We start from the raw sequence: 27,740 nt of genomic DNA, 5'->3' as shown, positions 1-27,740 counted from the left end.
ACCCGGACCCCCCCCCCGTGTCATTGGTATCCAGATACCCCTCAATACTTCCCCGGACCCTCCTACACACCTCCTCATCAGCCAGCATCCCCACATCCAGGCGCCAGAGCGGGCGCTGGTCCCGCTCCTCCCCCATCTCCAGATCAACCCAGTGCGGAGCATGGTCTGAAATCGCTATGGCCGAATACTCTGCATCCTCCACCCTCGGGATCAATCCCCTGCTCAGGATGAAAAAATCTATTCGGGAATAAACCCTATGGACATGAGAGAAAAAGGAATACTCCCGCGCTCTCGGTCTCCCAAACCTCCAGGGATCCACCCCTTCCATCTGGTCCATAAACCCCCTCAGCACTTTGGCCGCCGCCGGTCTCCTACCCGTCCTTGAACTGGACCGGTCCAGTGTGGGATCCAGCACTGTGTTAAAGTCTCCCCAATGAACAGGCCCCCTGCCTCCAGGTCCGGAATGCGGCCCAACAAGCGCCTCATGAAGCCGGCATCATCCCAATTCGGGGCATATACATTAACCAGCACCACCTTCTCTCCCTGCAGCCTACCCTTCACCATAATATATCTGCCCTCCTTGTCCGACACCACCTCAGCCGCCTCGAACGCTACCCTCTTCCCCACCAGAATCGCCACCCCCCGGTTCTTCGCGTCCAATCCTGAGTGAAAAACCTGCCCCACCCACCCCTTCCTCAGACGAACCTGGTCCGCCACCTTCAAGTGGGTCTCCTGGAGCATAGCCACGTCCGCCTTCAGCCCCTTCAAATGAGAAAATACCCTAGCCCGCTTAACCGGCCCATTCAGCCCCCTCACGTTCCAGGTGATCAGCCGGATCAGAGGGCAACCCGCCCCCCTCCCCCGCCGGCTAGCCATAGCTTATCGACTGCTCGCCCCAGGCCAGCTCGCCCCGCCTGACCCGTTCCCCATGGCGATAACGCCTCTCCTCTACTCCCCCGGCCCACGCCAGCTCCTTCCTGGCCATTCCAGCAGCAACCCGGTATCCCCCCCCCCCCCCCCCCCCACCCCCCCAGGCTAGGACCCCTCCTAGCCGCGACGCACCCTCCATGGTACTTCCGTGAGTCAGCTGACTTCTGCTGACCCCGGCAGCTCCCGCCAAAACCCATCCCCTCCCGGCATGGGGTCATCCCCGTCTTGCCACACCTCTTTGGCACCGCTTCAGCGCGGGAAAGAAAACCAGTAGAGGCCACGCCCCCACCGCCAGCACCGCCCCCCCCGCCCCGCAGCGCGGGAAACCAGAGGAAAGCCCGCGCTTTCACACAGCCACACCCCACCCTTCTGACGCAGCTCCTCAAAATCCAGTTTCACCCCAACCCCCAGCCCCGTACAGAAGAGAACATATAAAGCACATGCCCCCAACGTTCCCCACTTACCCCACACCCATGCCCAACAGACAAACCCACCCGGAAACAGAGCAAAAAGAAAACCAGCATAAAAAACACACGTGTCAAAGTTGAAGAACAGCAACAGCGAAAACAGCAACGGCCATAGTGTGTTCCCAGGCCCTAGTTCGAGTCCAGCTTCTCCGCCTGTACAAAGACCCACGCCTCCTCCGGGGACTCGAAGTAATGGTGCCGGTCCTTATATGTCACCCACAGGCGCGCAGGCTGCAGCATTCCAAATCTGACCTGCTTGGCATACAGCACCGCCTTCGTCCGGTTGAACCCGGCCCGCCGCTTAGCCACCTCCGCACTCCAGCCCTGGTAGATTCTCACTACCGAATTCTCCCACTTGCTGCTCCTCTCTTTCTTGGCCCAGCGCAGCACACACTCCCGGTCACTGAATCGGTGGAACCGCACCAGCACCGCCCTCGGGGGCTCATTTGCCTTAGGCCTCCTGGCCATCACTCTGTGGGCTCCCTCAAGCTCCAGGGGCAAATGGAAGGACCCCACCCCCATCAACGAGCTCAGCATCGTGGTCACATACGCCGGGAGATCCGACCCCTCCAGCCCCTCCGCCAGGCCCAGGATCCTCAAATTCTTTCGCCTCGTGCGAACGTCCAGCTCCTCCAAGCGGTCTTGCCACTTTTTGTGAAGTGCCTCGTGCAACTCCGCTTTCCCCACGAGGGCCACGGCCTCCTCCTCCCTCTCAGCGGCCTGCTGCTGCAACTCCCGAATGGCCACTCCCTGGGCCGCCTGAGCTCCAAGCAGCTTGTTGGTAGTCGCATTCAGGGAGTCCAGCAACTCAGCCTTCAGCTCCGCAAAACAGCGCAGAAGAGAGGCCTGCTGCTCCTGCGCCCACTTCCACTAGACCTCAGGTGTTCCGCCGGCCGCCATTTTGTCCTCCTTCCCCCGCTTTTCTTGGGGAGCTGCTGCAGCTTTTTCCTTTGCCCCACTCCGGGTGAGCACCATAAATTATGGGGAATGCTCTTCTAGACACCTTCCCCCACCAGGATTCGTCGAGACAGCGCCGTTTGGGGCCCTCAAATTGGCCTAAAAGTCCTTAAGTAGCAGGAGCTGCCGAACGTGCGGCTTAGCTCCGCATAGCCGCAACCGGAAGTCTTCTTTATAAATTTAGAGTACACAATTATTATTTTTTTCCCAACTGAGGGGCAATTTAGCGTGTCCTATCCACCTACCCTGCACATCTTTGGGTTGTGGGGGTGAAACCCACGCACACATGGGGAGAGTTTGCAAACTCCACACGTACAGTGACCCTGGGCCAGGATTCGAACCCGGGTCCTCAGCGCCGTAGTCCCAGTGCTAACCACTGTGCTGCACGCAGACCTTACTGCTTCAGATCTTGTCAAGAATAATGAACAAAGAAAATTACAGCACAGGAACAGGCCCTTCGGCCCTCCCAGCCTGCGCCGATCCAGATCCTTTATCTAAACCTGTCGCCTATTTTCCAAGGTCTACTTCCCTCTGTCCCCCGCCCGTTCATATATCTGTCTAGATGCATCTTAAATGATGCTATCGTGCCCGCCTCTACCACCTCCGCTGGTAAAGCGTTCCAGGCACTCACCACCCTCTGCGTAAAAAAACTGTCCACGCACATCTCCCTTAAACTTTCCCCCTCTCACCTTGAAATCGTGACCCCTTGTAATTGACACCCCCACTCTTGGAAAAAGCTTGTTGCTATCCACCCTGTCCATACCTCTCATAATTTGGTAGACCTCAATCAGGTCCCCCCTCAACCTCCGTCTTTCCAACAAAAACAATCCTAATCTACTCAATCTTTCTTCATAGCTAGCACCCTCCATACCAGGCAACATCCTGGTGAACCTCCTTTGCACCCTCTCTAAAGCATCCACATCCTTCTGGTAATGTGGCAACCAGAACTGTACGCAGTATTACAAATGTGGCCTAACCAATGTCCTATACAACTGTGACATGACCTGCTGACTCTTGTACTCAATACCCTGTCCGATGAAGGCAAGCATTCTGTATGCCTTCTTGACCACTCTATCGACCTGCTTTGCCACCTTCAGGGTACAATGCATCTGAACTCCCAGATCTCTCTGTACATCAATTTCCCCCAGGACTCTTCCATTGACCGTATAGTTCGCTCTTGAATTGGATCTTCCAAAATGCATCACCTCGCATTTGCCTGGACTGAACTCCATCTGCCATTTCTCTGCCCAACTCTCCAATCTATCTATATTTTGCTGTATTCTCTGACAGTCCCCCTCGCTATCTGCAACTCCACCAATCTTAGTATCATCTGCAAACTTGCTAATCAGACCACCTATACCTTCGTCCGAATCATTTATGTATATCACAAACAACAGTGGTCCCACCACGGATCCCTGTGGAACACCACTAGTCACCCTTTTCCATTTTGAGACACTCCCTTCCACCACTACTCTCTGTCTCCTGTTGCCCAGACAGTACTTTATCCATCTAGCTAGTACACCCTGAACCCCATACGACTTCACGTTTTCCATCAACCTGCCATGGGAAACCTTATCAAACGCCTTTCTGAAGTTCATGTATATGACATCTACAGCCCTTCCCTCATCAATTAACTTTGTCACTTCCTCAAAGAATTCTATTAGGTTTGTAAGACATGACCTTCCCTGCACAAAACCATGCTGCCTATCACTGATAGTCTATTTTCTTCCAAATGTGAATAAATCCTATCCCTCAGTATCTTCTCCAACAGTTTGCCTACCACTGACGTCAAGCTCACAGGTCTATAATTCCCTGGATTATCCCTGCTACCCTTCTTAAACAAAGGGACAACATTAGCAATTCTCCAGTCCTCCGGGACCTCACCCGTGCTCAAGGATGCTGCAAAGATATCTGTTAAGGTCCCAGCTACTTTGTCCCTCGCTTCCCTCAATAACCTGGGATAGATCCCATCTGGACCTGGGGACTTGTTCACCTTAATGCCTTTTAGAATACCCAACGCATCCTCCCTCCTTATGCCAACTTGACCTAGAGTATTTAAACATCCATCCCTAACTGCAACATCCTTCCTGTCCCTCTCCTTGGTGAATACCGATGCAAAGTACTCGTTAAGAATCTCACCCATTTCCTCTGAATCCACACATAAATTCCCTTTTTTGTCTTTGAGTGGGCCAATCCTTTCTCTAGTTACCCTCTTGCTCCTTATATACGAATAAAAGGTTTTGGGATTTTCCTTAACCCTGTTAGCCAAAGATATTTCATGACCCCTTTTAGCCCTCTTTATTGCACGTTTGAGATTCATCCTACTTTCCGGATATTCCTCCAAAGCTTCATCAGTTTTAAGTCGTCTAGATCTTATGAATGCTTCCTTTTTCATTTTAGCTAGTCTCACAATTCCACCCGACATCCATGGTTCCCTAATCTTGCCATTTCTATCCCTCATTTTCACAGGGACATGTCTGTCCTGCACTCTAATCAACCTTTCCTTAAAAGACTCCCACATTTCAAATGTGGATTTGCCCTTAAACAGCTGCTCCCAATCCACATTCCCTAGCTCCTGCTGAATTTTGTTATACTTGGCCTGTCCCCAATTTAGCACTCTTCCTTTAGGACCACTCTCGTCTTTGTCCATGAGTATTCTAGAACTTACGGAATTGTGATCGCTATTCCCAAAGTAATCACCGACTGAAACTTCAACCACCTGGCCGGGATCATTCCCCAATACCAGGTCCAGTATGGCCCCTTCCGAGTTGGATTCATTACATACTGCTCTAAAAAACGCTCCTGGATGCTCCTTACAAATTCTGCTCCATCTACACCTCCAACACTACATGAGTCCCATTCAATGTTGGGGAAGTTAAAATCTCCCATCACGACCACCCTATTGCTCCAACATTTTTCTATAATCTGTCTACATATTTGTACCTCTACTTCACGCTCGCTTTTGGGAGGCCTGTAGTAAAGTCCCAACAATGTTACTGCACTCTTCCTATTTCTTAGCTCCACCCATATTGCCTCAGTGCTTGAATCCTCCATCGTGCCCTCCTTAATCACAGCTGTCTGACCAGTAATGCAACTGCTCCACCCCTTCTACCCCCCTCTCTATCCCTCCTGAAGCATCTATACCCTGGGATATTCAGTTGCCAGTCCTGCCCTTCCCTCAACCAAGTCTCAGTAATACCAATAGCATCATATTCACAGATACTGATCCAAGCCCTAAGTTCATCTGCCTTACCTGCTACACTTCTCGCATTAAAACAAATGCACCTCAGACCACCTGTCCCTTTGCGTTCATCATCTCTTCCCTGTCTACTCTTCCCCTTAGTCACATTGAGTTTATTATCTAGTACCTTACTGGCTTTAGTTGCTGCCTCTTTACTGATCTCTGACTTCCTAATCTGGTTCCCATCTCCCTGCCACATTAGTTTAAAACCTCCCCAACAGTGTTAGCAAAAGCACCCCCTAGGACATTGGTTCCAGTCCTGCCCAGGTTTAAACCATCCAGTTTGTAATGGTCCCACCGCCCCTAGAACCGGTTCCAATGTCCCAAAAATCTGAACCCCTCCCTCCTGCACCATCTCTCAAGCCACGTATTCATTCTGACTATTCTTGAATTTCTACTCTGACTGTCCCGTGGCACTGGTAGCAATCCTGAGATTACTACCTTTGAGGTCCTACTTTTTAACTTATTTCCTAACTCCCTAAATTATGATTGTCGGACCTCATCCTGTTTTTTACCTCTATCGTTGGTGCCTATATGCACCATGACAACTGGCTGTTCACCCTCCCCCTTCAGTATGTCCTGCAGCCGATCGGAGACATCCCTGACCCGAGCACCCGAGACGCAACATACCATTCGGGAGTCTAGTTTTCGACTACAGAAACGCCTGTCTGCTCCCCTTACAATTGAATCCCGTATGACTATAGCCCTGCCAGTCTTTTTCCCGCCCTTCTGTGCAGCAGAGCCAGCCACGGTGCCATGAGCCTGGCTACTACTGCCTTCCCCTGGTGAGTCATCTCCCCCAACAGTATCCAAAACGGTATACCTGTTTTGGAGGGAGATGACCGCAGGGGACACCTGCACTGCCTTCCTGCTCTTTCTCTGCCTTTTGGTCACCCATTTTCTATCTCCCTCACCAATCCTAATCTGCGGTGTGACCAATTCACCGAGCGTGCTATCCACGACCTCCTCAGCATCGCGGATGCTCCAAAGTGAGTCCATCCGCAGCTCCAGAGCCGTCATGCGGTCTAACAGGAGCTGCAGCTGGACACACTTCGGGCACGTGAAGGAGTCAGGGGCATCAGCCATGTCACTGAACTCTCACATTGAGCACGAGGAGCATATCATCATTCTGGGATCTCCTGCCATTTTTACCCTTTACCTTAACTGATTACAAATATATCAAATATCGGGTGACATTGAGAGGTTGCTTTTGAAACACTCATCGCTGCCTTTGCCAAGTCTTGTGTCCCATTCCATTTTGTCAAGTGTCACTCTGGCCTGAGCCCAGGGTTATGCTGGCTCTCAGGTACCGACGCTATATTTGTGCAACATCTCCTGGCATGACCCAAAGTGCATCTTCTACATTTCTCTTGCCCTTTTTTAATATGTTATGCAATTTGAATCTTTGTGCTGGATTCAGCCATTTGCCAAGTCTGCCCTTCTGCCTGACTCTAGCTCACATTGATTGGTTACGTCATTCATTGAATCAGCTGTGTTTTGTATCTGCAGTTGTGATGGTTTACTGTCTGGATGAAGGCACTGTGAACAGTATGACCGTGGAACTATTCAATGGCAAGGACTGGGAGAAAAGCATGAAGGAGCACAAGACCATACAGAATTTGTCTAAGGAATAATTTACGCTCCTTGACATCAAGCTCATTAACAGGAACTGAATGGTGTCAACTTCAAGGTTCATTCACATCATCAAACTCTGGTTATTCATGTTCCTGTCCTGCCGCTGGGCTTGGATTCCAAAATTACTGGCAGGATGACTGAAACCTCGGGCTAGATTTCAGAGTGCCTTGGTCCCTGGCTAAAATGTCATGGGGTGGTAGGGAAACTGCTCACAACACTGCCTGTTACCTCACAGCCAGTCAATATTGAGAGCAATGTTAATTAGCTTAGGTTAATTCGGCTTGCACCCATATCTCGGGCGGAATTCCCAACTTAGCTGTCAGCCAATTGGACTGGCGGCATTTCTGCAGTCCCAGATTTGTGCTGTGATCACTGCTGGGACTGTAAGTAATCATGGGAAGTGAGCTGCAATGGAGCTGGACTTGTAGTTAAACCCAGGCCCCAATGAGAATTGGGGCAGGGTGGGTGCTGGGAGAGTTGTAGGGCGGGTGCTGGGGGGAGATGTGGGGTGGGGGCTGGGGGAGATGTGGGGCGGGTGCTGGGGGGGTTGTAGGGCGGGTGCTGGGGGGTGTTGTGGGGCGGGTGCTGGGTGGGGGTTGTGGGGCTGGTGCTGGGGGGAGATGTGCGGCGGGTGCTGGGGGAGTTGTAGGGCGGGTGCTGGGGGGAGATGTGGGGTGGGGGCTGGGGGAGATGTGGGGCGGGTGCTGGGGGGGTTGTGGGGTGGGTGCTGGGGGGGTTGTGGGGCCGGTGCTGGGGGGGGTTTGTGGGGCGGGTGCTGGGGGGGTTGTGGGGCGGGTGCTGGGGGAGATGTGGGGCGGGTGCTGGGGGGGTTGTGGGGCGGGTGCTGGGGGGGTTGTGGGGCGGGTGCTGGGGGGGGGTTTGTGGGGCGGGTGCTGGGGGAGTTGTAGGGCGGGTGCTGGGGGAGTTCTGGGGCGGGTGCTGGGGGGGTTTGTGGGGCGGGTGCTGGGGGGAGTTGTAGGGCGGGTGCTGGGGGGAGTTGTCGGGCGGGTGCTGGGGGAGTTCTGGGGCGGGTGCTGGGGGAGTTCTGGGGCGGGTGCTGGGGGAGTTCTGGGGCGGGTGCTGGGGGAGTTGTGGGGCGGGTGCTGGGGGAGTTGTGGGGCGGGTGCTGGGGGAGTTGTCGGGCGGGTGCTGGGGGAGTTCTGGGGCGGGTGCTGGGGGAGTTCTGGGGCGGGTGCTGGGGGAGTTGTGGGGCGGGTGCTGGGGGAGTTGTCGGGCGGGTGCTGGGGGAGTTCTGGGGCGGGTGCTGGGGGAGTTGTGGGGCGGGTGCTGGGGGAGTTGTGGGGCGGGTGCTGGGGGAGTTGTGGGGCGGGTGCTGGGGGAGTTGTGGGGCGGGTGCTGGGGGAGTTGTGGGGCGGGTGCTGGGGGAGTTCTGGGGCGGGTGCTGGGGGAGTTCTGGGGTGGCTGCCTCTTTGCCTGCCACCAGACCTTGGAATTGAAGCTTTGGGGCTACGTGCTTGATATGGGTCCCCCCCTTCCTTAAGTGGTGATTTTGGGCCGTAAAAAGCCCTCGAGTGGCCACACTGCCCTATTCCTCTCACCACTCAAACAAATTGAGACAGGTTGGAGGGGTGGGGTGCGCTATCTGGGTGGGTGGTGGTTAAACTACCTGCTGTATTTTAGGACCCACATCCGCATGCCTTCAAACCCAACAGTGCAGTGTAAAATCCAGCCCATGGAAATTGTAGCAAGATCATTGCATCTATCCATTCACCAAAATCAGATTAAAAACAATCCCAGATACAGAGGGTCTGTATGGCCCTCACATACATCACCCTGACATGGACCACAAACATCAAGCACGCTGAAACAACACACAGGCTAACTATTCTAAAATGCTGAAAACTCGAACATGTAATCATTGTCAAAATTAAATCCATCATAAAAGAAAGTGACGTCTCAGCCTTTCAATTATGCTGGGTGGTGATGGGTTGGAGCCGTGTTGCTGCTGGGTGGTGATGGGGTGGAGCCGTGTTGCTGCTGGGTGGTGATGGGGTGGAGCAGTGTTGCTGCTGGGTGGTGATGGGGTGGAGCAGTGTTGCTGCTGGGTGGTGATGGGGTGGAGCCGTGTTGCTGCTGGGTGGTGATGGGGTGGAGCCGTGTTGCTGCTGGGTGGTGATGGGGTGGAGCAGTGTTGCTGCTGGGTGGTGATGGGGTGGAGCCTTGTTGCTGCTGGGTGGTGATGGGGTGGAGCCTTGTTGCTGCTGGGTGGTGATGCGGTGGAGCCTTGTTGCTGCTGGGCGGTGATGGGGTGGAGCCGTGTTCCTGCTGGGTGGTGATGGGGTGGAGCCTTGTTGTTGCTGGGTGGTGATGGGGTGGAGCAGTGTTGCTGCTGGGTGGTGATGGGGTGGAGCCTTGTTGTTGCTGGGTGGTGATGGGGTGGAGCAGTGTTGCTGCTGGGTGGTGATGGGGTGGAGCCTTGTTGCTGCTGGGTGGTGATGGGGTGGAGCCTTGTTGCTGCTGGGTGGTGATGGGGTGGAGCAGTGTTGCTGCTGGGTGGTGATGGGGTGGAGCCTTGTTGTTGCTGGGTGGTGATGGGGTGGAGCAGTGTTGCTGCTGGGTGGTGATGGGGTGGAGCAGTGTTGCTGCTGGGTGGTGATGGGGTGGAGCCGTGTTCCTGCTGGGTGGTGATGGGGTGGAGCCGTGTTGCTGCTGGGTGGTGATGGGGTGGAGCAGTGTTGCTGCTGGGTGGTGATGGGGTGGAGCAGTGTTGCTGCTGGGTGGTGATGGGGTGGAGCCGTGTTGCTGCTGGGTGGTGATGGGGTGGAGCCATGTTGCTGCTGGGTGGTGATGGGGTGGAGCAGTGTTGCTGCTGGGTGGTGATGGGGTGGAGCCGTGTTGCTGCTGGGTGGTGATGGGGTGGAGCAGTGTTGCTGCTGGGTGGTGATGGGGTGGAGCCATGTTGCTGCTGGGTGGTGATGGGGTGGAGCCGTGTTCCTGCTGGGTGGTGATGGGGTGGAGCAGTGTTGCTGCTGGGTGGTGATGGGGTGGAGCCGTGTTCCTGCTGGGTGGTGATGGGGTGGAGCAGTGTTGCTGCTGGGTGGTGATGGGGTGGAGCAGTGTTGCTGCTGGGTGGTAATGGGGTGGAGCCTTGTTGCTGCTGGGTGGTGATGGGGTGGAGCCATGTTGCTGCTGGGTGGTGATGGGGTGGAGCCGTGTTGCTGCTGGGTGGTGATGGGGTGGAGCCTTGTTGCTGCTGGGTGGTGATGGGGTGGAGCCTTGTTGCTGCTGGGTGGTGATGGGGTGGAGCCGTGTTGCTGCTGGGTGGTGATGGGGTGGAGCAGAGTTGCTGCTGGGTGGTGATGGGGTGGAGCAATGTTGCTGCTGGGTGGTGATGGGGTGGAGCAATGTTGCTGCTGGGTGGTGATGGGGTGGAGCCGTGTTGCTGCTGGGTGGTGATGGGGTGGAGCAGTGTTCCTGCTGGGTGGTGATGGGGTGGAGCAGTGTTGCTGCTGGGTGGTGATGGGGTGGAGCCGTGTTGCTGCTGGGTGGTGATGGGGTGGAGCAGTGTTGCTGCTGGGTGGTGATGGGGTGGAGCCGTGTTGCTGCTGGGTGGTGATGGGGTGGAGCAGTGTTGCTGCTGGGTGGTGATGGGGTGGAGCCGTGTTGCTGCTGGGTGGTGATGGGGTGGAGCCGTGTTGCTGCTGGGTGGTGATGGGGTGGAGCAGTGTTCCTGCTGGGTGGTGATGGGGTGGAGCCGTGTTGCTGCTGGGTGGTGATGGGGTGGAGCAGTGTTGCTGCTGGGTGGTGATGGGGTGGAGCAGTGTTCCTGCTGGGTGGTGATGGGGTGGAGCCTTGTTGCTGCTGGGTGGTGATGGGGTGGAGCCGTGTTGCTGCTGGGTGGTGATGGGGTGGAGCCGTGTTGCTGCTGGGTGGTGATGGGGTGGAGCCTTGTTGCTGCTGGGTGGTGATGGGGTGGAGCCGTGTTGCTGCTGGGTGGTGATGGGGCAGTGTTGCTGCTGGGTGGTGATGGGGTGGAGCAGTGTTGCTGCTGGGTGGTGATGGGGTGGAGCCGTGTTGCTGCTGGGTGGTGATGGGGTGGAGCCGTGTTGCTGCTGGGTGGTGATGGGGTGGAGCAGTGTTCCTGCTGGGTGGTGATGGGGTGGAGCCGTGTTGCTGCTGGGTGGTGATGGGGTGGAGCCGTGTTGCTGCTGGGTGGTGATGGGGTGGAGCCGTGTTGCTGCTGGGTGGTGATGGGGTGGAGCCGTGTTGCTGCTGGGTGGTGATGGGGTGGAGCAGTGTTGCTGCTGGGTGGTGATGGGGTGGAGCAGTGTTGCTGCTGGGTGGTGATGGGGTGGAGCCGTGTTGCTGCTGGGTGGTGATGGGGTGGAGCCGTGTTGCTGCTGGGTGGTGATGGGGTGGAGCAGTGTTGCTGCTGGGTGGTGATGGGGTGGAGCAGTGTTGCTGCTGGGTGGTGATGGGTTGGAGCAGTGTTGCTGCTGGGTGGTGATGGGTTGGAGCAGTGTTGCTGCTGGGTGGTGATGGGGTGGAGCCGTGTTGCTGCTGGGTGGTGATGGGGTGGAGCCTTGTTGCTGCTGGGTGGTGATGGGGTGGAGCAGTGTTGCTGCTGGGTGGTGATGGGGTGGAGCAGTGTTCCTGCTGGGTGGTGATGGGGTGGAGCCGTGTTGCTGCTGGGTGGTGATGGGGTGGAGCCGTGTTGCTGCTGGGTGTTGATGGGGTGGAGCAGTGTTGCTGCTGGGTGGAGCAGTGTTGCTGCTGGGTGGTGATGGGGTGGAGCCGTGTTGCTGCTGGGTGGTGATGGGGTGGAGCCGTGTTGCTGCTGGGTGGTGATGGGGTGGAGCCGTGTTGCTGCTGGGTGGTGATGGGGTGGAGCCGTGTTGCTGCTGGGTGGTGATGGGGTGGAGCCGTGTTGCTGCTGGGTGGTGATGGGGTGGAGCCTTGTTGTTGCTGGGTGGTGATGGGGTGGAGCAGTGTTGCTGCTGGGTGGTGATGGGGTGGAGCAGTGTTGCTGCTGGGTGGTGATGGGGTGGAGCAGTGTTGCTGCTGGGTGGTGATGGGGTGGAGCCGTGTTGCTGCTGGGTGGTGATGGGGTGGAGCCGTGTTGCTGCTGGGTGGTGATGGGGTGGAGCCGTGTTGCTGCTGGGTGGTGATGGGGTGGAGCCGTGTTGCTGCTGGGTGGTGATGGGGTGGAGCCGTGTTGCTGCTGGGTGGTGATGGGGTGGAGCCGTGTTCCTGCTGGGTGGTGATGGGGTGGAGCAGTGTTGCTGCTGGGTGGTGATGGGGTGGAGCAGTGTTGCTGCTGGGTGGTGATGGGGTGGAGCCGTGTTGCTGCTGGGTGGTGATGGGGTGGAGCAGTGTTCCTGCTGGGTGGTGATGGGGTGGAGCCTTGTTGCTGCTGATGTACAGGGGGTACAACTCTTTCAAGCATTAAAACAAGGATGGTTTATTGAGTTCATTGAGGTAAAACCAATTTGTATTGATGGGTAATGTGAGCTCACGGCCTCAGGAAGCTTCGGGTCCTCCAGTGAATCTGTACAGGGCGAGTAGCTGCTTTATATCCTGTCTGATAAACTAGTTACTGCCATAGTGGACCTGATGGAATGGTGCACACGGAAGACAGGGAAATAGGAGAAGGTTTCAGTCCCTTGGATTTGTTCCAGTATATTGTTTTTCAATGAAACTATGAAGATGAAGGTGTCATTTTTATTTGGAGTTATTCCTACATCAGAAAAGCTGCATTGCACATAAATCTTGAAATTGTTTAAAATCACAATGAAGCCAGAGGCACAATGTGGATCATTGTAAACTAACCCATTCCTGTTGCATGGCCTTGGCTAAATTCCTCCACGTGTCTGCACCATGTTAATGACAGTAATTATTGGGGCTCTGATGTGGTTTTAGTGTAAACCACTTGCTGCATATAAATTGCAAACTCCGCAGCATCAGCTCTTCACTCCATCGCAAGCCACATGCTGCAGCAAATCAGGATGAGGCAGGCACTCCCGAGGGAGGGGATGGTCGGCGGGCTGCGCAATCCCAGGAAATGACTGTCGCCAGACAGGTGTCTTGCTTCAGGAAAAGATGATCCCATCAGTGACGCAGAGCCAGAATCTACAGGAGGGGGTGTCAGAAACTTTCCAGGGCCTGCAAGTCCAGCTGCAGGGGTCCAACTGCCTTCAGGTGATGGGGCTGTTGCCACAATGTGTGGTTACCCAGGCCAACACCTAGTGGAAGGCCTGGGGTAAACCACTGTCAGGACATCCAAGTCTTGGGCCACACTGTGCTGTTGATGGTGGAGGTGCAGGATAGGGGAGCCCAGACACGGGCAGATATGTCCTGGTACAGATGGACGTCGCTGAGGCGCTCCAGAGCTTGGCCTGGACACAAAGAATCATGGCTGAGGGCATCGTAAACATTGGCCAGACATTAGAACATAGAACATAGAATGATACAGCGCAGTACAGGCCCTTCGGCCCTCAATGTTGCACCGACATGGAAAAAAAAACTAAAGGCCATCTAACCTACACTATGCCCTTATCATCCATATGCTTATCCAATAAACTTTTAAATGCCCTCAATGTTGGCGAGTTCACTACTGTTGCAGGTAGGGCATTCCACGGCCTCACCACTCTTTGCGTAAAAAACCCACCTCTGACCTCTGTCCTATATCTATTACCCCTCAATTTAAGGCTATGTCCCCTCGTGCTAGCCACCTCCATCCGCGGGAGAAGGCTCTCACTGTCCACCCTATCTAACCCTCCGATCATTTTGTATGCCTCTATTAAGTCACCTCTTAACCTTCTTCTCTCTAACAAAAACAACCTCAAGTCCATCAGCCTTTCCTCATAAGATTTTCCCTCCATACCAGGCAACATCCTGGTAAATCTCCTCTGCACCCGTTCCAGTTGACTGACTGTGGCTAGTCAGAGGGTCATGCCACAGGCACATGGGCAATGACAGTGAGCGACATGTCTCACTCGCTGACAGACATGTCCCAGTCTCAGTGCTCCGTGGCTGAGGGCATCAACTCTATGGTTCTACGTTGGCAGGCCTCCAAGACCAGCAGCGGCAAGTGACAGTGGAGCCTCTGGACTTCACTCACTCACCTCCATCCCATGGAGTAGACCGGGGTCCATGCTGGCGGCTCCTAGAAGAGAAGTGCTGGAACACCTCAGCACTACAGAATCCCCCCACCTGACACTGGGACATCGCATGGGCAGAGCAGGCTGATACGTCCCCTGAGACATCCAAACGTTGGCGGGCCCACCCAGGTCCATGCCCTCTAGACAGCCACCAAGAGCATCACAGGGCAGATTGCCTCCACTTCTGATGTGCTGTCTGAGGTAACACTTAGAAGGAGATGTAGGTCACGCAAGACAAGGAAGGTCGATGACAGTTAAGTTGGCACGGGTGTACATAGACGATAGGGCACACTATTGTACGTAGTTACCATTAAATACTTGCACCAGCAGTCCGACCTGCGTCTAACCCCTCACCTCTGTCTAACAGGTGTGAAGGATGGGCTGGGAAGGGGGGGGGGGGGGGGGGGTTGACTTTGGGGTGGAGCAGGGCCCCCATGATACATGAACGTTCCACATAGTGACACCCTCAGTGAGAAGTGGCAGGGCATGGGGTAGCAACCCCCTTGTATGACAGGAGTTAGCTGATTGAATTGCCAGTGATTAAGAGCATCAGCTTGGATAAAATTAACTGTTTTACAACACTCATTTCGTGTTGGGTTTTAGCATGGACCTGCTTCTTGATGCAGAATACAAAGAAATGCACAGAACTCACTATTTGGATTTTCATTGGGGGTTTTTTGTTTTAATCGTGCAGCCCACTGTAGATCGTGTCCCTCCGTTATCATGCTCACCGCCCTATTCCAACCCAGACCGCATTTAAATTATTAAAAATCTCCTCCCTCGTCGCTTCCGGCGGAGGCCATGGAGTGAGTGGTCACTTATTTGGTAGCTCCCGCTCATGGTGGACCTTTTTCCCCAAGTTATGGGGGATTTGATCGGTAAAATTGGAGACTGCTGAGGTACAGGAGAAGATTCACCCAACAGTTTATGGATTTGTGGACCAGAAGTGGTCTGAAAAGGAGAGATTGTTGGGTAACGAAGGGCGTGGAGTTTGTAGCACAGAAAAACACAGCGGAGGCTCAGGGACTGGGAATGCCGGCCCACTGGTCAACAGAGCAGCTGGTGGAATTCCTCCAGGAGAGCCTTGCTGAGCAGACAAGAGTACCTGGACCCGATTGAGACGGGTATTCACCAGGTGGAGCAAAGTTTGGCAGACAAGGGCTAGGCGATCCAGAAGGTGGAAGAGGCGGTGGCTGTGTATGAGGACCAGCTAACTGCGATGGCGGCAGAGATGGGGTTGATGAGGGACCACCAGAAAAGGCTGCAAGAGAAGGTGGAGGATCTGGAGAACAGGTCACGCAGGCAGAACCTGAGGATTGTTGGCCTTCCGGAGGGCAGCGAGGGATTGGACACAGAGGCATATGTGGCGTGTATGCTCGAGAAGCTGCTGGGGGAAGGTGCGTATACTCGGGCCTTGGAGGTGGACAGGGCACACAGAGCGCCTTTGCTGCTAAATTTCTTTTCTCTTTGGGTTTTGTATGTATTGTTTTTGTACCTTTTTGTAGGCCGTTGCTCAGTTTTGTGTGCGGGCTAACTTTGTTCTTGTGGGGGGATGGTGGGTGGAATTTCCTTCGACGTGTTTGTTGGGGATTGTTATGTTTTGCGTATGTATGTTCGAGCGGGAGGGGGAGGGAGATCAGTGGGGGGGGGGGGGTAGGATGCTTGGTGCCATGGGCGGGGGCTACCAGGCTAGCTGGGCAGGCGAGCTCACGGAAGCGCAGTAAGGGGACAAGCAGGTGATCAGTTTGTTATGGGGAGGTTGGGATTGTTATTTTGTTAGTGGGGGAGGAGGGAGTGGGAGGGGGGAATTGTTCTGCTGACAGGGGAGTGGGAGTGGACCATGGGAGTGGGAGGGGGGAATTGTTCTGCTGACAGGGGAGTGGGAGTGGACCATGGGAGTGGGAGGGGGGAATTGTTCTGCTGACAGGGGAGTGGGAGTGGACCATGGGAGTGGGAGGGGGGAATTGTTCTGCTGACAGGGGAGTGGGAGTGGACCATGGGAGTGGGAGGGGGAAATTGTTCTGCTGACAGGGGAGCGATAGGCGGTAGGAGACAAATTGGAGATCGATAACGGTTGTGGTGAATTATATGCATCGTAATTCACACTGTATTCCCTTGCGTTGTATTGTGTCCTTGTGGGCTCGGTATACGAGCCGTTGCGTGGCTCTGCCCATAGGGGGAGATGAGGAGTTTGTACTGGGCTCCACCCTTGGCTCCGCCCATGGCTCCTCCCGCTAACCGGAAGTATAAAGTACTGCAGCCGTAAGCCTGCTCTCAGTTCCTCTGGTCGCAGGCTGGCTTAGTTGTAAGACTATTAAAACCACAGTTTACTTCCAATCGTGTGTCTAGTGAATTGATGGTCACATTAGTGGGGGAGGAGGGAGTGGGAGGGGCAGAATTGTTCTGCTGACAGGGGAGCGAAAGGTGGTAGGAGACAAATTGGGGATCGATAACAGTGAACACCTGAGGGCGGGCCAGAGGAGGCTGGACTAAGAAGGGTGATGGTTGATCGTGGGGGGGGGTTCCCCCTGATCAGACTGATCACATGGAATATGAGAGGGCTGAATGGGCCGGTCAAGAGGGCTCGCATGTTTGCGTATCTGAAGAGGCTGAAGGCGGACGTGGTAATAATACAGGAGACACACCTGAGGGTAGTGGATCAGACTAGGCTGAGAAAGGGGTGGGTTGGGCAAGTATTTCATTTGGGGCTACTCTCTAAAACTAGGGGGGTAGCGATCTTGATCAATAAGCAGGTGTCATTTGAGGTAGGGAGTATAGTGGGGGACTCGGGGGGAGGGGGGGGGGAGGGGGTAGGCATGTTATGGTGAGTGGGAAGCTGGAGGGGATGCCGGTGGTATTAGTGAATATTTACGCACCCAATTGGGACGACATGGAGTTTATGAGGCGGGTGTTGGGGAAGATTCCGGACCTGGACTCGCATAGGTTGATCATGTGGGGTGGGGGGGGGGGGGGAGAGAAACTTTAATACAGTCGTTGATCCGAGGTTGGGTCGTTTATGGAACAGATGGGGGGGTGGGGTAGATGGCCAAGAGCGAAGGAGTTTTCTTTTTTCTCCCATGTTCACAAAGTGTACTCGCGGATTGATTTTTATGTTTTGAACAAGGCTTTACTGGAGGGGATGGTGGAGGCCGAGTATTCGGCGATTGTTGAGTCGGACCATGCCCCACACTGGGTGGATTTACGGGCGAGCAAGGAGGGGTCAGCACCCGCAATAGAGATTGGATGTAGCGGATGAGGGGGTGTGCAGGCGGGTGAGGGAGGCCATGCAGAATTATTTGGAGATCAATGTCACGGGGAAGTTTCGGCAGCAGCGGTATGGGAGGCGTATAGGCTGTGGTTAGGAGGAAGCTGATTTCGATATGGGTTTAAAGGGAGAAAGTGCAGAGATGGATCGCTGGTTAGGTGGACAGAAGGTATTCTGAAGCCCCGGAGGCAGGGCTGTTGAAGGAGCGGCAGAAGCTACAGATGGAGTTTGGTCTGATATCCAGAGGGAAGGCGGTGGGACAGTTGAGGAAGGCGAAAGGGGCGATATAGGAGTAGGAAGGCCAGTACGATGCCAGCACATCAGCACAGGAAAAAAATGAAATGAAAAAAATGAAAATCGCTTATTGTCACGAGTAGGCTTCAATGAAGTTACTGTGAAAAGCCCCTAGTCGCCACATTCCGGCGCCTGTCCGGGGAGGCTGGTACGGGAAGGCTCCGGAATGTGGCGACTAGGGGCTTTTCACAGTAACTTCATTGAAGCCTACTCGTGACAATAAGCGATTTTCATCAAAAGGAGGCAGCCAGGGAGATAAGGAGAGTTAAGGACAGAGGGGGGAAACACAGTCTTGGAACCAGCGGGGGAAGGGGCTAGTCTGGGGGGGGGGTGGATCACAGGGTCTCGATAAATGCAGACAACCTACTCCTGTATATTTCTGACCCATTGGGATGGGAGGGATTATGCGGATTTTAGGGGAATTTGGACCGGGGTAGTTGCCGTTTAAAATGGTGGGAGGCAGTTTTCGTTATTTGGGTATTCAGGTGGCATGGGGATGTCTCCAGGCCCAGCCCTTTCCGCTGTGTCCCTGCTCCCATCCATCCTACCCCAGCCAAGCACCTGACCAGCTCTCTGTCACAACCTGTGTTTACACCCAGGTTCCACATCACACTGCGCTGAGCTCCCAGCACACGCATGCTTCCCTCGCTCACCCATTTGCTGCACATGCCGGCACACCAGCCTCTTAGCATGGAGGTGACTGGCAGCCCACGCTGACCGACTCCACCACACAACCAGTTGCCACCCTGCTGACCAAAATAAACCAGCCCACCCAGTGAAGAGAGCCACAATACTTCACTGAGGAACTAGGACATAGGCCACTGAGCTATCGCTGACACAGGAACTGGAGGTGAGGATAGAGGGTCCAAACATCACAGGCCAGGTGCCCGTCATTGATGGAGATAGTGATGCAGTGCGGAAGACATCATATTGAAGGGACCTGGTGTTTTTGGGGGGGGGTGGTCGGGTGACGAGGGCGATGCTGCAGTACAACCGGTGACTATGTGACCTGCTGGCTCTGGAATGCTGATCTTGATAACATCGCTGTCTCTTCCCCCCCACCCCACCCCAACCGGCCCTGATTTCGCACTACAGCCAGCTATGCTCACCATCTACCTGGTCGCTGCCGCCGTTATGGTGCATGGAGGTTACAGGGCCAGCCCACGGAAGATACAGAACAAGAGGAGCTTGCCCCAGAGGAGCAGGAGACAGCAGGTGAGGTTTAAGTGCCAATCGCAATCGTCCAACAGGCCGCAGAGGAGGTGCGAAGGAGGTGCCGAATCAGGCCAGGTGTATACTGTCAGCACCTGCCCCTCAAGCAGCTACCAGAACCCGTGTGCCGCCAACAACTCCAGCTCACCAGGGACTGTGCGCCACCTGTACCTGATGGTGGTGGACCTGGCACCGTGGGAGTATGGAGACGGACACCCACTCCCAGTGGCCATCAAGGTGATGGTCACCCTGAACCTTTCTGCCTTTAGCTCATTCCAGGGCTCGAGCGGGGACCTGTGTCGAATCTCGCAAACATCTGCACACAGGTGCATCTGCGCTGTTACTGCCGTCCTATGCGCCGCACATCAGACGACATTTCCATCAACCTGGACCAGGCCCAACAAGATGGCCACGCAGCAGGATTTTCGCCATCGCTGGCATTCTCCAGGTCCGTGGGTGATCGACAGCACACGTCACCCTCCGAGCAATGACTCAACAGGGGGTTCCCTTCATCAATAGGATTGGCTTCACTCCATGATGTGCAGTTGGTGTGCGACCACCAACTGCACATGATGCACGTCTGTGCCCTATACCCAGGCAGCGGGCACAAAGGTCACTTTCTGGCACACTGGGGGGGTTTCCAGCACCTTTGATGCACTCCCTTGGGTGAGGGGTTGACTATTGCACGACAAGGGTTACCTGTTGAGGTCAATGACTAATGATGCCTGTGCAAGAGGCCCCAGACGGAGGTGGAAAACCGTTATGACGACGCCCATTCAGCACCAGGAGCATCATTGAGCGGTGCACTGGCTTGCTGAAGATACATGTCCGATGTCTGGCCCGCTCTGGTGGAGTGCTCCAAATGAACCCCCAGAAGGTCCTGAGCATTGTGGTGCCTGCCGCATCCTGCACAACATCACACAGCAGAGGGGCGACATGCTGGAGGAGTAAGAACGGCACACCTCATCTGACGAGGAGGATGAGAATACTGTCCAGGAGGCTCCAGGCATGGAGCCCGATGTGGCAAGACAAGCCCAATGTGTGATCCAGGGCTACCGCACACGGAACAACCTAATCACCTCCAGATTTACCATTTAGGAGGCCTGGCCCCAGCAGTTCTGCCACCCCCCCCCCCCCCCCCCCACCCCCCAAACAGCCCTTTCCACGGAACCTCGCACTTCCTCCCTGTCCGCCCCCCCCCCCCCCCCCCCAACCCCCCAAACAGCCCTTTCCACGGAACCTCGCACTTCCTCCCTGTCCGCCCCCCCCCCCCCCCCCCTCCCCCCCCGCCCGCCAACCAGCCCACGTCCCACTACCACAGCTTCCTCTGCTCCCTCCAAGGTCAGATCAGCATCACCACAGGATGCTGGCCCTGGGTTGGCGGGAGATGGTGCGCACTATCCCCTAATTACCGTACTATACTAAAGTATGTTCTTCTGAGAATAGCTAAACAGCATTAATTAACTAAAGCATCATATCTAAACTGTTGCTTCTCATTAAACAATCTTAAAATGACCTATGAGGAGCTTGGGTATCTGAGGCCCCAGACTCAAAATCTTACAAAAGTATTTGCCAGTGTCAGGCCACGACTAGCTGAAGCGGACATACTGTGCAGTGCCCCCCACAGGACATACCGTGCAGTGCCCCCCACAGGACATACTGTGCAGTGCCCCCCACAGGACATACTGTGCAGTGCCCCCCACAGGACATACTGTGCAGTGCCCCCCACAGGACATACCGTGCAGTGCCCCCCACAGGACATACTGTGCAGTGCCCCCCACAGGACATACCGTGCAGTGCCCCCCACAGGACATACTGTGCAGTGCCCCCCACAGGACATACTGTGCAGTGCCCCCCACAGGACATACTGTGCAGTGCCCCCCACAGGACATTCTGTGCAGTGCCCCACAGGACATTCTGTGCAGTGCCCCCCACAGGACATTCTGTGCAGTGCCCCCCACAGGACATTCTGTGCAGTGCCCCACAGGACTATTTATTATTCAGATACAAAAGAATTAGATCAATTATCCAAAAAATGTAAATCAGTCACAGGACCCCAGCAGCTAAAACTCTCGCCATAATTTTAGTTTCTATCATATTGGATTTGGATTTGATTTGTCACATGGTACCAAGGTACAGTGAAAAGTATTGTTCTGTGTACTGTCCAGACTGATCGTTCCATACATGAAGAAGCACAGTACATACGATAAATACACAATGTAAATACATAGACACAGACATCGGGTGAACCATATTGAGTGTAGAATTACTCAGTAGAGAATAACCGTAGAGAGATCAGTTCAGTCCATAAGAGGATCATTTAGGAGTCTGGTAACAGCGAGGAAGAAGCTGATTTTGAATCTATTGGTGCGTGTTCTCAGACTTTTGTATCTTCTGCCTAATGGAGAGGTTGGAAGAGAGAATAACCCTGGTGGAAGGGTCTTTGATTATGCTGCCCGCTTTCACAAGGCATAGAGAGGTGCAGACAAGAGTCAGAAGGACTTGGACAAGCTAGGAAAGTGAGCAAAGTGGCAGATGGAATATAATGTGGAAATGTGTGAGGTTATGCACTTTGGAAGGAGGAATGGAGGCAAAGGCTATTTTCCAAATGGGAAAATGCTTAGGAAGGAAATCAGAAGCAGAAAGGGACTTGGGAGTCCTTGCTCACGATTCTCTTAAGCCTATCGTGCAGGTTCAGTAGGCAGTTCGGAAGGCAAATGCAATGTGAGCATTCATGTCGAGAGGGCTAGAATACAAAACCAGGGATGTATTTCTGAGGCTGTATAAGGCTCTGGTCAGACCCCATTTGGAGTATCGTGTGCAGTTTTGGGCCCCGTATCTAAGGAAGGATGTGCTGACCTTGGAAAGGGTCCAGAGGAGGTTCACAGGAATGATCCCTGAAATTAAGAACTTGTCGTGTGAGGAACAGTTGAAGACTCTGGGTTTGTACTTGTTGGAGTTTAGAAGGACGAGGGGGGAATCTTACAGGATACTGCAAGCCCTGGATAGAGTGGAATTAGAGAGACTGTTTCCATTTGTTGGAAAAACTGGAACCAGAGGACACAATCTCAGTCGAAAGCGACGATCCTTTAAAACAGAGATGAGGAGGAATTTCTTCAGCCAGAGGGTGGTGAATCTGTGGGACTCTTTGCCGTAGAAGGCTGTGGAGGCCAAATCACTGAGTGTCTTTAAGACAGAGATAGATAGGTTCTTGATTAATAAGGGGATTAGGGGTTATGGGGATAAGGCAGGAGAATGGGGATGAGAAAATATCAGCCATGATTGAATGGCGGAGCAGACTCGATGAGCCTAATTCTGCTCCTATGTCTTATGGATGGGAGGTGGGTTTATGGGATGGACTGGGCGGTGTTCACGACTTTGTAGTTTCTTACGGCCTTGCGCCGAGTTGGCATACCAAACTATGATGCAGCCAGATAGGATGCTTTCTATGATGCACCTGTAAAAGTTGGTGAGAGTCAATGTGGACATGCCGAATTTCCTTAGTTTTCTGAGGAAGTATAGGCGCTGTTGTGCTTTCTTGGTAGTAGTGTCGACATGGGTGGACCAGGACAGATTTTTGGAGATGTGCACCCCTAGGAATTTGAAACTGCTAACCATCTCCACCTCAGCCCCGTTGATGCAGACAGGGGTGTGTTTCGCTTCCTGAAGTCAATGACCAGCTCTTTAGTTTTGCTGGCATTGAGGGAGAGATTGCTGTCGATGCACCACTCCACTAGGTTCTCTATCTCCTTCCTGTATTCTGACTCATCGTTGTTCGAGATCCGACCCAATACAGTTGTGTCATCAGCAAATTTGCAGATAGAGTTGGAGCCAAAATTTGCCACACACTCGTGTGTATATGTAAGGGCTGGTTTAGCACACTCGGCTAAATCGCTGGCTTTTAAAGCAGACCAAGCAGGCTAGCAGCACGGTTCGATTCCCGTACCAGCCTCCCCAGACAGGCGCCGGAATGTGGCGACTAGGGGCTTTTCACAGTAACTTCATTGAAGCCTACTCGTGACAATAAGCGATTTTCATTTCATAATACAGCAAGGGGCTAAGTACGCAGCCTTGCGGGGCCCTGGTATTGAGGACCATCATGGAGGAGGTGTTGTTGTTTATCCTCACTGATTGTGGTCTATAGGTCAGGAAATCGAGGATCCAGTTGCAGAGTGGGGAGCCAAGTCCAAGGTTTTGCAGCTTTGATATGAGCTTGGCTGGGGTTATGGTGTTGAAAGCGCAGCGGTAGTCAATGATTAGGAATCTGACGTAGGAGTCCTTGTTGTCGAGATGCTCTCGGGATGAGTGTAGGGCCAGGGAAATGGAGTCTGCTGTGGACTTATTTCCAAGTAATTCCATGAAAGTATTAATATATTTTAACCCAATCTCTAATATGATTTTAAGGCAGCAACAGCTTGAGAGCATATAACAGAAAGAGAGTCATCATCCAATATTCATTGTGACATCAAATGGAAGGTGTTTATAAACATGTAACGGGAAAAGTACAGGTAGAGGTGACGGAACCACACCAGCTGGCTCTGGTGACAGTACATGGCTTCCTGTGAAAAGAAAAAAAACAACTATTATTCTGCAGCCAAAGAGGTCCCGCAATCAGAATGGCCATAATACTAACATTAAACGGTTCGGATTCCCATCAAACATCATCATGGCCGCACCATCAATTCCCACCTTCAGAGTTTAGAAGAATGAGAGGTGACCTTGAGACATACAGGATTCTCAGGGGACTTGACAAGATAGGTGCTCAGAGGCACAATCTCAGAGTAGGGGGTCGCCCATTTAAGACAGGGATGAGGAGGAATTTAGGGTAATGAATCTGTGGAATTCTTTACTGCAGAGAGCTGTAGAGTCGGGGTCGTTAAGGCTGAGATGGACAGATTTTTAATTGGTAAGGGCGGTAAAGCAGAAAAGTGGAGTTGAGAAAATTATATCAGATCAGTTACGATCTCATTGAATGGCAGAGTAGACACTAGGGGCCGAGTGGCCTACTTCTGCTCCCGGGTCTTATGGTCGGTAACACCTTCTCAGCTACAGCACGGGGTTAGATACAGAACAAACCTCCCTCTACACTGCCCCCATCAAACACTCCCAGGACAGGGACAGCACGGGGTTAGATACAGAGTAAAGCTCCCTCCACACTGTCCCCATCAAACACTCCCAGGACAGGTACAGCACGGGGTTAGATACAGAGTAAAGCTCCCTCCACACTGTCCCCATCAAACACTCCCAGGACAGGGACAGCACGGGGTTAGATACAGAGTAAAGCTACCTCTACACTGCCCCCATCAAACACTCCCAGGACAGGTACAGCACGGGGTTAGATACAGAGTAAAGCTCCCTCCACACTGCCCCCATCAAACACTCCCAGGACAGGTACAGCACGGGGTTACATACAGAGTAAAGCTCCCTCTACACTGTCGCCATCAAACACTCCCAGGAGAGGTACAGCATGGGGTTAGATACAGAGTAAAGCTCCCTCCACACTGTCCCCATCAAAAACTCCCAGGACAGGTACAGAATGGGGGTTAGATACAGAGTAAAGCTCCCTCTACACTGTCCCCATCAAACACTCCCAGGACAGGTGCAGCGCGGGGTTAGATACAGAACAAACCTCCCTCTACACTGTCCCCATCAAACACTCCCAGGACAGGGACAGCACGGGGTTAGATACAGAGTAAAGCTCCCTCTACACTGTCCCCATCAAACACTCCCAGAACAGGTACAGCACGGGGTTAGATACAGAGTAAAGCTCCCTCTACACTGTCCCCATCAAACACTCCCAGGACAGGTACAGCACGGGGTTAGATACAGAGTAAAGCTCCCCCTACACTATCCCCATCAAACAGTCCCAGGACAGGTACAGCACGGGGTTAGATACAGAGTAAAGCTCCCTCTACACTGTTGGCAGCACATTGCTGGGACGGATATAATTTATTGCAAGTCTACAAAGCTACGTAGGATTTAAAACTTTGCACTGGATGTTAAAGGAATATTGTTCCACTGAATTGTGCTGTATAGTTTGTGTTCAGACCATGATGCTTTTAATGGCTCCAGGTAATGTCCGAGGGGTTTTAGCCCACTCACAGCAAAACTGGGATTCCGAATTTCTCAGGCCCTCCATGGAATTGTGGACTCCGAACCACAACAATGATGGAAATTCCCACTGGTGGGCCGGCGGGGTGATGGTAACACTTGGACGTCTGGATTCAGATGCGCTATCAGAGTGCAGCCAATGCTTGAACCCAGTTCCCAACACCTAATATTTTGGATTTGTTTAGTTTTTGGAAAGGTGCAATCAGGCAAAACCCATCAAGAGTCTGATGATGAATCAGTTCACATTGTTGCTTCCATTTACCTTGGCCTGTTGATATTCCCAACTGTGTAATATATACATCACATGGTGCGGCCTCAGCCAGCTGATTGGCAGGTCCAGGATGGAGATATACTTCCGGAGAACATTTGTGGATTGGAGAACAAGGGTTTGGCATCCTAGGAAGGAGCAGAAATGGTCCAAATGAATGGTGAGTACATACAGGCAGAGGAGTTGTTCTGCTCATGTGTGGCCCATGTCTCCACAGTGATGGCTCTCATCTCCAGTTAGATAGCCAGTTGAAAGCGCCTTGTTCAGCCGCTGCCCCTGTCACTAATGTGTGGGGCAGAGCTGAGTTTGAGTCTTCAGGGGGAGTAGAAACGAGCGAGAAAGTTCTATCTGACCAAAAACACACCTCTGTAAATAAATTCCATTCAAAAGTTTTGGTTTTATCGCTGCATAATGGTTGAAATCTATGTTTTTTTCTGATTGGTAAGGTATTATGGATTATGTAGTTATCAGCAACAAATTATACTGGAAAATCAGAAACTCTCCGGGGCAATTCTCATCTTACTTCACTTTTAGTTTAAAACAACTTGAAAAATGCAGTAGTCGCTTAGGAACAGCATTGTTCAGGGTCTAGGGGCAGGACCACATAATTGATCTCCTGGTAACTATGCAACAACCAGTAAAACACTGCAACCTTTAATATTTTGGACAGGGAGTAAATAGATACACAAATGAGTTACTCCAGCTCAATGGTAAGCGGTTTACATATCGGATGATCATACTAACCTCAAATCCAACAGTGTCAATGTAGTATGAGTGTGTAGCTATTATCAGGTCAACAGGCCACATTTGTGCCATTGCTTCTGTCATGACAACGAATCATAGCCCTGCATTATGTATGGACAAAAGGACAAACAAGCAGAATCTGGCTGAGACTGCAAAGTAACCACTTGCTGGAATTCCTAGGTGGATTATATTCCGTCCCGAAGGAGACAATGCCCTTTGTCAGACAGATGCACTTCAAAGGAAGGGACACAATGCAAAAACTGAACTGTAACCTCTTGCAGTGATAATGGAAGCTGATTAGGGCAGCATGGTGGCGCAGTGGTTAGCAATGCTGCGTCACTGCGCCAAGGTCCCAGGTTCAATCCCGGCTCTGGATCACTGTCCTTGTGTTTGCGTGGATTTCACCCCCACAACTCAAAGATGTGCAGGGTAGGTGGATTGGCCACGCTAAATTGCCCCTTAATTGGAAAAAATTAATTGGGTACTATTTAAAAATATGTGAATAAATAAAAATAAATGAAAAGATAATGGAAGCTGGTTACCATCTCAGCAGAAACCATCTCCTGTGAGTTATATCCCACACGTTTGTGTTTTCCCCTTCCAGGAATGCACAAGAAAAGGGGTTAAAAACCTACTGCAGCCTGGTCTGTGTGTGTTAGTCTGGCGTGTGGCTCCATTCTGGTGTGTGCTGTGTAGGTTACAGCTGAAAAATATTAACTAGGCATTCCTGCTGCTTGCAGGTAAAAGCCTCTCTCTGGTTACTGGAAGCAAGTCAGCAAAGCCACAGTTGAAAAGGAAACAGGACAAATCCTGTCAGGCAACCTGCAGCATAAAGAATCTCCAAAACAACTGCCAAAGTCAGCGCCACTGGAAACCCCCAAACTAACGGCTACAACATTTCATCATCTGCTTCTCACAGACAAGCCAAAGACTGATTCATGCATTTTTTTTAGCTTTTATTTTTGGATTCATCTCTCATTTCAAATCTGTCCATATGCATATTGAGTTTTATTATTGTCTTCTCGCATTTCAGGAACTCACTCACACTTTAACGCAAGAGAGGCGAGTTACATTGGCTCCTTTTAAAACATAAATATATTTGGACTGGGAAAAGGTGTACACAATTCTTAAATTTACCTTGCTGCGGCCAACTGAAGAGGTTGAATAAAAAAGGGGAGCCAGTTCATCCCTCCTCACCTGGGAGCATAACAGTTGGGGGTATTTGGCCCAGAACCATAACAAATGACCTTGCCCGGGGACCAGTTGTAGCACTTCAGAGGCTGAATTCTCAGGAATTACTTATTTGGCTTTGGAATATTCTAATGTTGCGTGAACATTTTATAGATGTTTAAAATAATTTAGCAAAGTGTTCTTGGGAATGTCATGGGTCACTGATTACTCACTGAGACCAGTATCAATGGCAAATGTACAATAATTGGGAGGCACCGGGGAAGGTTGACTGCCGACCTTTCATTAAAGTCTCACATTGATGGAT

At 52.8% G+C, this 27,740-nt stretch overlaps 2 protein-coding genes across 3 annotated transcripts in view; one reads left to right on the top strand and one right to left on the bottom strand.

The window, feature by feature from the left end:
• The window catches only part of cenpv (centromere protein V), a 54,806-nt gene extending 47,079 nt beyond the window's left edge, over positions 1-7,727 (top strand). For both annotated transcript variants that reach the window (XM_038814805.1, XM_038814804.1), the window contains one exon: positions 7,105-7,727. In XM_038814805.1, coding sequence (XP_038670733.1) covers positions 7,105-7,229 — 125 coding nt within the window. In that variant the 3' untranslated portion in view covers positions 7,230-7,727. The remainder of the gene's footprint in view (positions 1-7,104) is intronic.
• A 15,769-nt stretch (positions 7,728-23,496) lies between these two features.
• pigl (phosphatidylinositol glycan anchor biosynthesis, class L) overlaps positions 23,497-27,740 on the bottom strand; it is a 71,334-nt gene continuing 67,090 nt past the window's right edge. The window contains exons 6-7 of the mRNA XM_038813137.1: positions 25,496-25,629; positions 23,497-23,681 (exon numbers count right to left, since the gene is read on the bottom strand). Of these exons, the coding sequence (XP_038669065.1) occupies positions 23,577-23,681; positions 25,496-25,629 (239 nt within the window). The 3' untranslated portion in view covers positions 23,497-23,576. The remainder of the gene's footprint in view (positions 23,682-25,495; positions 25,630-27,740) is intronic.

This window comes from Scyliorhinus canicula, chromosome 12 (assembly GCF_902713615.1).
Source record: "Scyliorhinus canicula chromosome 12, sScyCan1.1, whole genome shotgun sequence".
Taxonomy (NCBI): domain Eukaryota; kingdom Metazoa; phylum Chordata; class Chondrichthyes; order Carcharhiniformes; family Scyliorhinidae; genus Scyliorhinus; species Scyliorhinus canicula.
The sequence above is the reverse complement of the archived record's forward strand: the minus strand, read 5'-3'. Positions and strand labels throughout refer to the sequence as shown.